Raw genomic sequence first — 8,952 nt, 5'->3', positions numbered from 1 at the left:
TTGTGAGAGAGAGAAAAAAGAAGAGATATTGATATTTTTAAACTTTGGACTCCTGCCTTGGATGGATTTATTTTTAAAATAAAGTATCATTTTTATTGTCTTTTATTTTCCGTTAGGCTTCTGTCAAAATATCTTCCCAACAGGCTTAAGGTCAAAAGGTGAAAGGTCAGGGCTCCTGTGACCCCCCCCCCCTCCCCAGGCTGTGGCTCTGTTGCAACCCTTCATCCTCAAAACCAAGAACACTAATTTACAGGCATACGCTTTCTAATGCCATCTGCACACTCACACGGCTCATTCTCACCTTCTTCATCACATATGGAGTATGTCTTAAAATGAGCTTCTGTACTACAATTCCCATTAGCACGTTTGCTGAACGTTGCACACTTCAGCCAATCAAGTTCAAGCTTTTGGTGTCACCGGGCAGCATTCCCCTTTCGGTCATGTCAGCTCCGCTCCCCAAAACCCAGCAGTATTAAAGCCAACTGACTTGGCCGAGTCTCCCTTTCTGACTCACTCACTCACACACACACAGAAAGTAGGGAGAACAGTTCCAACAGAGCCACAGTCCTGATCTTGCTTCGGTCATCATGGCTACTGGATTCTTCCTTTTTTTATTTTTTGTTTCAAAATTTTTGTTTTTCTATTAAAATAAAAATAAAAAACAGGAGCTGTTTACATAACTGTCCCCCCCTCCCGTTTGTCTGAATGTTGCCTGCCGGGTTTTACAGCGGTCCGTCAGTGCGTTACACCGGGAATGAATCCTGTCATGCTGACATCACCCCGTGGATCAAGAATCTACATTCCCCTTTGGCAGTAAAACGCGAGAACTGCGTTGTGGGAATTGCAGTTCGGGCCAATGTAGGTTTTTGCTGCCCTCTGGCGGCTGAATGGATAAACTGCATGTTGACAGGCAACCGTCCAACCAGGGGAAATGAGAGCGGTGATGCAATATCCTGCATGCCAGCACAAGACCGATTATGTTTGGCAAAACATTCTGTGTACTGCAGCTACAGTGTCACTTCAGTGCGTCAGTACCATTCTAGTGTGTTAGTGACACAGCACAAGTGCGTAACAGTGCTGCTCCAGGGCGTTGGAGCGCAAGCGGGCCCTCAACGCAGTCTCCTCTTGCGATGCTGCCGACGCCCCTGGTCCTCGATCCCCACGGGGGGGTCAGGGGTCAGCAGGCCCGGGCAGAGCTTCTGATACACCAGGCTGGAGTCGGAGGCCACGGCACACAGCAGCATGGAGGCTGCTACGCCCTCTCCACGCTCCTTACGAAACACGGACTGCACCCTGGGAGAGAGACACAGAGGGAGATGAACCGACCTGGTGGAGCGGTCGAGGAAACTACTGTAGTTCAGGGCCGCCCAACCCTGTTCCTGGAGATTCCCACAGTAGGGTCACTGCAGACTGAAACACATCCCTACACGAGTACACCAATGACAACACATGGTCAGGTTGTATCTACTCAACGTGTGTACTTGTCTGTGAGGAGGTCATAAACCCAAGTCCTCAAGGGGGCAATCCAGGGCAGTTGTAAAAGACTGAGCAGAAGAAAGTACAAATTGAGGACCGCTTCACCCTGTTGTTGCCTTCTATAGCGCCCCCTCACTGCGATGTTTGACGCTGCGTTTGCGTCGTGATAAGAATTTTAGGTGACATTTTAGAACGCAACGACGCGTGAAATCAACTCTGCGTAGCTCCAAGCGACTGCGTTCGCCTACTTGCGTAGCGTATGTTCCAGGCCTAACACCGCACACACATTTGAGATCTCATTGAGCCGCTAATTAATAAATCTGGGCGTGCCAAATTAGGATTGAAATGAAAAGCTAAAGGACGGTAGATCTGCAGAAACAGGGTTGGGCAGCCCTGGTTTAATGTAATGAAACTGCAGGAAGAAGAGGCCTCCTACAGTTTGTCATCTGTTGTTTGCTGGGAAGTTATTCCATATAGAGAGAGATTTCATGAGCCCTACAACGGGTGTATCTCCAATGAACAAGATACATTTTGGAAGCGGGGGGTGTAGGGTGTACAAGAGGGATTTTGGAAGGGAGGTAAATCAGGAGGGAGGACTAAGGTATAGTCTGAAAAGGTGTGTTTTCAGCCTGTGTTGGAATGTGGGGAGGGATTCTGCTGTCCTGAAACGGGCATGAACGTGCAGTTCGACCGCCTAGTGCTCATAATGAGGGGAACACAAGGTGGCCAGTGCTGGCAGACCGGAGTTACCAACCACTGACGTGTTTGAACCACTGCAAAACCCAACGATTGGTCCACATCGGTACAGAACTGGGTCATGTACATAATTGTTTTGGATTAAAATACTGGTCTGTGCTTGATTGATCTTGCCCGGTGGAATTGAGCCAACCAAGAGGACCAGAAGGCACTTTTTGAGAGTATTTAATAGGTTTCAATACACCAGGCAAGCTCAGCAAAACATAGAAAAGTATTTGAATCCAAAACAATTGCGTATTCCACCCAGGTCTGCATCAGTGGGCGTGTGCCATTTTGGGTTTCACGAAGCTGCACTTTTCCCCGTAACTGGTTAATATCGCCCGTTAAAGCCAGGCAGAAACACACGGACACTCGTGTTCTTTCCAGCATGAGGCAATACCCCATAAACTAGGTAATACCCCACTTGTGTTCGGCGTGCGTTCGTGCGTGTGTGCAGTTGTGTGCGTGTGCGTGTGTGTGTGTGTGTGTGCAGTTGTGTGTGCATGCGTGCGTGTGTGCATGCGTGTGTGTGTGTGTGTGCGCGCCCGTGTGTCCACCACATACTAGGCGTCAGGCAGCGTTCGTGGGGAGCTTGGCCTCTCCTCACAGCACGACGCGAGAGTCATGTTTTAGCGCGTAACCATGGCAACCACGAGTCCCCCGTCCTCAGCGGAACAGCGTCACGTGCTCGGACGCACCGGGGGAGAACCGGCAGACGGCAATAAACCGGACGGCGACGCTGTAGAACAGTAGCAGCTCCGCCTAACCAGGTCCGTCGGGCCCGTTTCCCCCCCCGCCCCACAGGTCCGGTTTCCCGCTCCTCTCCCTGGGAGAGGGCTGGCTCCAACCGCCAGCATGACTTCACCCAGCCATTACTCCTAATACAAACCAGCAGCCTCTGGCCTCTGCCCCTCCCGCTCTAATCCAAACGAATGCGCTGCTGCTAAAAGTAATCGTCGTCTAACGATGAGCGCGTCGCTTATGAACTGGCCTACTGTGCCTTCGCCGTGGCGCTGCTGTACTCCCGTTTGCAACGCCGATGACTTCTCACTCCGGCTAAATGTCCGCCGAATGCCAATAACGTACCGTGAAGCAATAACTTTATCTTTCCCCGGTCACCCACACGCACGCCCGTCTTTCCGCGCGTTCACATCCATTCTCCCCCCCCCCCGCCCTCTCCGACACCGACTCTACTGTGCGTGTCAGAGCCCCGTCTCCCTCCCTGTGGATTCCACGGGTTTTTACAAGCCTGGCGGCACGTACCGGCTCCCGGCTGTTAAAACAAACAAGCGAACTGTTGTTACGCATGCTGCAGATCGGCCGCGGTCGCCCCGGCGCGGCGGGGGCGACGGTGTCGGAGGAGCGTTGTCTCGGTTACCGTCTGTGACTGAGCGCCCTGTGCGCTGGCAGGGGGAGGATGACCTGCGCGCGCTCGCCCTCCCTCTCTCTCCCCTCCAGGAGCACCAGCTGCAGCTCGCTGCTCCCTCTGCTGGTCACCTCGCGCCACTGCCGCCCTGCAAGACAACAGGGGGTTACCGCCGAGGGCGTCAAATCCGCCGGCCCTTCCAATCCGGATCCGGCACGGGTTTTCTTTCCTCCCGGGTAATTAACTTAACAGTCGGTGCAACTGATTGGTCGGACTGACTTCCCACCTGACTCCCAGGTAAAGGGAGAGTGGAAAGCCAGCAGTTCTCTGCCCCCAAGGATTGTCCCTGCAATAAAGCTTTACGAACACATGAAACCCCTTTCTCAATAACCCAGCGTCCTCTCTGTGACCCGTTAGTACAGAGAGCTGGTACACTAAGCCTTGAAAGCACATTTTAAAAAATGTAGGTCATATTGTTAATTCTAGATCGTACAGCTAAATGTCAGGAAAGGTTAAACGTGTGCGAACAGAGAAGGATTTCACCCCAGGATAGACTTGGGGAACTTAAGCATTAGTCAGTCGGCATGGTAACTTGGCCCCAAGTTTTTATCATAAGAAAACATTCAGACATTCAGCTTCTCCCATCAGCTGGAACGTAAACACTGCAAACAAGAAATATGTACTTGTTTTGGATTCAAATACCTTTCTGTGCTCAATTGATCTTGCCTAGGGCAATTGGGCCAACCAAGAGGACCAGAAGGCAGGGTTTACACTTTTTGTTTTCATCGGTTCCAATACTCCAGACAAGGACAGTAGCCCAGGTCTGTTACATATCAGGATTGGAGACTGCATTTTTTGCAAAGTGCTGATAACTCACAATTGGTGGTTTCCAGGCAACCTTGGGTTAAACTGTCACATACAGTTATATCACTGAGTAACATTACAAAGGAGTAATTAGTTCTGGATATGCTGGTTTTAACCGCTAAGCTATACATTTACCACTTACATAAATATGATTTCAGTATTCGTTATGGACTTGTGATCATGAGTTCTGCACCAATTACAATGAAATCTCAATTTACACAGAAGATACAAATGTGAAAAAATACTTCTGGATACTAATAGCAGGCCTTAAAGATGAGAGGAGAACAAATTCTGAAACCTTTTCTGAGAAATGAACAAAACAATAAATATAATTTCAGTTATGAAATGTTTCCAGTGTAATCGTACTTTTTCATGCATGTATTGGCATATGATACTTTTGATGACATGGTATTTTAATTACATTCGCCCACACTTCTTTCAATCAATAACAATCAATTAAAAGATGTCCGATCGTTTTTTGACATGGCAATTTGGCATTCAGGAGCATGATTTGAATAGCTCTGAGATACACATTTGTTGGTTATTGCTGTCTTTTTGTGGGTGTTTGCTCAGCTTACAAAAATAATGATGTGGTGTGACACACAGTACAGCAAGATTGTAAGGAATTAGTGATAATACTAAAACAATGCTACTTCAGATAAGTTTAAATAACTTTGGTGAAAAATGTTATCCATTTTAAAATATAGGGTTTTTTTCCCAAATCAGATTTCATGATAGTAGTCACTCATAACTCTTAACTTTAATTTTCGGGGTACATAATATTTATTCAAAAGATAGCTGGTGAAGCTAAAAAAGTGATACAAGAACCATTTCTCTAATAAAAATCATGGAGTCACACTAATTAGTGAAAACTTTGCTAGTCCATACTTCCCAGATTAACAATCCATGACTGGCAACCGCATATTAGACGGTTTCACTTACCCTCCGTGAGGTCGAGATAAACGAGGAACGCGGCGTAGACCTGAGCGCTGTCCCCCATGTCCAGACTCATCAATTCCTGGTACTGTAGTCAAAGACAACATTTACACCTAAGCACCGTTACCTGTGCATACTGCCATTTTCACTTTTCTCACCAGGTAGTTAGCTAATACTTTCAGAGTTTAATTCATTGAGATTTCAGATAGCCTCGATCGAAATATGACGTACGTATGCATCGAGTATGGTTGAGAAACACTGCGTTAGTTTGTCAGTGTGAGTTTTGGAATTGGTATCTTCTCCACAAGGCGGCACAAGGAGGTCCTGGGTTCGAATCCCCGTCGGCCGGGGCCTCTCTGTGCGGAGTTTGCGTGGGTTTCCTCCCACAGTCCAAAGACATGCAGGTTAGGCTGATTGGAGAGTCTAAATTGCCCGTAGGTATGAGTGTGTGAGTGAATGGTGTGTGTGCCCTGCGATGGACTGGCGACCTGTCCAGGGTGTATTCCTGCCTTTCGTATGCTGGGATAGGCTCCAGCCCCCCTGCGACCCTGTTCAGGATAAGCGGGTTAAGATAATGGATGGATGGATGGATGGATGGATCTTCTCCACATGTTGTCACATTGCTAGTAATTTGCCCGGCAATCAGCCCCTCGAAGACTTACCTTTGGGTGCTGTAGCATCCAGTTAGCGGGTAGCTGTCTCTCACCTCGCTCTAAAACATCCAACGACTCCTCTCCTTCTCTGCTGTCCATCGTTCCAAAAACTACCTTAATACAGTCACAGGCAGAGAAACAGACATTAATGCCATCGCCATAAACAAATGCGTTCAACTATTATCTGAACATAGCAGCGCAGGCATGCGTGAATTGTTCAACTGTCCGCGTATCCGGGTAGGAACAAGAGCTCAAAAAAATCGTTCCGGTGAACGTGTAAAGTCACGTTGATAAATAAATGAATATAATAATACTAATACATGTTTCATGGCATGAACAGGAGTAGTTAAGACGCGAATAGTGAATAAATATAAGTAGTGAATTTATTGAATGTGGACAAATTCACAGTGAGTTTTGGTGTAATCCATCCAATATGCACAAAAAATACTGTAAACTAAAAATAATATTTACACAGCCATGAGTCTTTTCTTATAATTTGTAATAAGCTTAGAGAATACATTTGGACAGATTTTTTAACTATTCCTCCCTGCACAATTTTCAGAATCATTGATATCCTTGGGTTTGCACTTATGGGCCCCTGTCTTCAGTCCAGACCACAGGTTTTTAATGGATTTAAGTCTGGAGACAGAGATGGCCATTGCAGAACATGGATGTTGTTTTCATTTTAACATTTTTGTGTGGATTTGCATGTTTGGGGACAATCAGCTTCCTAGCAGATTCAACCAGATTTTCCGCAAAAATGTCCTGGTACTTTGCTGAATTAATTATACCATTGATCAATTACCATCTGTCTCTTCTGGATTGACAGTTATTTGGTTTTTTTATGCTAATGGTTGGCAAAAGGATTTTGCATGCTTGCTACGTCATTTTTATATTCTAGTGAAACAGGAAGTGATGGAATGACACAATATTGTTAATTTAGGCTGAGAGTAAATTCAGTACAATTATATTGACAGTTTCACTTCTTATGAGTTTATTTCCAATACTATGACACTTATTGTTTTCTGAAAAAATGAGATTACCAAATAAAATACATAAAAAGTATATTGTTTTCCCTGTTTGAACATAACATATAATGTATATTATTATCTGTGTTGTTTTGAATGGTCCCAATTCTGGAGCCCACTGCCAATTCTGGAGCCCACTGTTGAATGCTAATCAGGACATTTCACAATACATACATATGAAGTGAACCATTACATTATTGGCATTTGGCAGACACTCTTATCCAGAGTGACATACAGTTGATTAGACTAAGCAGGAGACAATCCTCCCCTGGAGCAATGCAGGGTTAAGGGCCTTGCTCAGAGGCCCAACAGCTGTGCGGATCTTATTGTGGCCACACCGGGATTAGAACCACCGACCTTGCGTGTCTCAGTCATTTACCTTAACCACTACGCTACAGGCCGCCCCTACGCCCCTACGCCCCTACACCCCTACAAAAATAAAACAATTTCTTGGTTCTTGTGGGGAGCAAGATGACATTTTCAGTCAATGCATGTTTTGGCCACTGGCTAACATAACATAACTGTTCCTAAAACAGGATTTTCATCCAACATTAGAATAATCATTTGAAGCATTAGGGTCTGCTAGACTCATAGATATGAGCATTGGTCCTTTGGTCTACTGCTACCACTAGAGGGTGCTCAGGGGTTGTTTTATACTTCTCACAGGCAACAGACATATACATTGACTACTTACACAACATACATTCATTGGCTGTTCCCCGAGATGTCCTATAATCTAAGAAATTAAAAGTACACTCATTAGTAAAGTCAATACTAAACATTCACATAAGGAAGTTAATTACTTAGACAAATAAACCTGGCACTTAATGAGTGGGCACTGGGTGAGCAGCTATAAAATGATGTCACTGATGACCTCATGGAATGCACTGAGCCCACAAGAAATGGAAAGAGAGAGGGAGGGAGAGAATGAGAGAGAAAGTGAGAGAGAGAGTAAGGGAGAGAATGAGAGAGAGGGGGAGTGAGAGAGAGATGGGGAAAATCCAGAGGAGGGAAAGGAGTTAGGAAGTCACAGATGGAAGATTTAGAAACTTGTAAATTGAGATATTTAGAAATATACTGACACAGACAAATGATGACATTAAACTGTGCAATGGTACACGATGCCAGTTGCCACAGCTCAGCCAGTCTCAGCGACATGCACAGTCTTCTCAGGACAGGCAGAGAGTGGTACATAAACTCATACACAATGCAGGTGATCCAATTTTACATTTGCATTGAATTTAGGAAATAATATAGTGTGAGACAACCGCTTTTTTCTATACACACATATTTGCCTTTTATGATGTAATAGTATAATTACTGAGAATGTGAGGTGCATGCTGAGACATTCAGTAAATGTTGCTACATGATACCGTAAGTCTACTCAACATTATTGCAGATCTATTACCAGTAGGTTCGTGTGAAGGCTATAATAGGCGGTAATAAGAGAATAACTGATATGCAAAGATATCTGATGATGTCTGATGTTAGAATGACATGAGTTATACATCCAGCCTCTTAATTTGATGCGCGACACACACGCGCGACACACACACACACACACACACACAGTCATTCGCATGAGCACACAGAGAAATATGCACGCACGCACATGCACGCAACATTGCTCGCATTAATATGATTAGTCAGCAATAGAAGAAGACTTGTTATGACGAGAAAAAAATCCGGCTGAAGAAGCACTAATGTAATGATGACGCGTACAATTCACACTTCCATATAGGCTACTGTTCGCAAAGGGAAGACTGATAAGGTCGGCTTCTTGGAGGGGTGTCACCCAGGATTTCAGAAGGCACAGCCATGCTCCCTCAATCCTTCCAGCCCTCCACCTCTCCCCCTCCCCTCTTACTTCGCTCCCTCCCACCCCTCACGCGCA

At 45.8% G+C, this 8,952-nt stretch overlaps 1 protein-coding gene across 1 annotated transcript; it reads right to left on the bottom strand.

The window, feature by feature from the left end:
* Nucleotides 1-192: 192 nt before the first annotated feature.
* On the bottom strand, nucleotides 193-6,275 carry tsen15 (TSEN15 tRNA splicing endonuclease subunit). Its single transcript, XM_061240201.1, has 4 exons — nucleotides 6,040-6,275; nucleotides 5,384-5,465; nucleotides 3,590-3,725; nucleotides 193-1,293 (listed from the first exon to the last, which is right to left on the bottom strand). Exons 1-4 carry the CDS (start codon nucleotides 6,127-6,129, stop codon nucleotides 1,110-1,112), a joined length of 492 nt encoding a protein of 163 aa, XP_061096185.1. The 5' UTR covers nucleotides 6,130-6,275; the 3' UTR covers nucleotides 193-1,109.
* Between the last annotated feature and the right edge of the window lie 2,677 nt (nucleotides 6,276-8,952).

This window comes from Conger conger, chromosome 4, assembly GCF_963514075.1.
Source record: "Conger conger chromosome 4, fConCon1.1, whole genome shotgun sequence".
NCBI classification, from domain to species: Eukaryota; Metazoa; Chordata; class Actinopteri; order Anguilliformes; family Congridae; genus Conger; species Conger conger.
This window is presented reverse-complemented; position numbering and strand designations above follow the sequence as displayed.

What these genes read in the sequence shown, in the direction of transcription:
- tsen15 (XM_061240201.1), bottom strand. Translation starts at nt 6,129, where the DNA reads ATGGACAGCAGAGAAGGAGAGGAGTCGTTGGATGTTTTAGAGCGAGGT. An exon ending in GGATGCTACAGCACCCAAAG is followed by an intron (nt 5,466 to 6,039) that starts GTAAGTCTTCGA and finishes CTTTGACTACAG; the next exon opens with TACCAGGAATTGATGAGTCT. An exon ending in TTATCTCGACCTCACGGAGG is followed by an intron (nt 3,726 to 5,383) that starts GTAAGTGAAACC and finishes GTTGTCTTGCAG; the next exon opens with GGCGGCAGTGGCGCGAGGTG.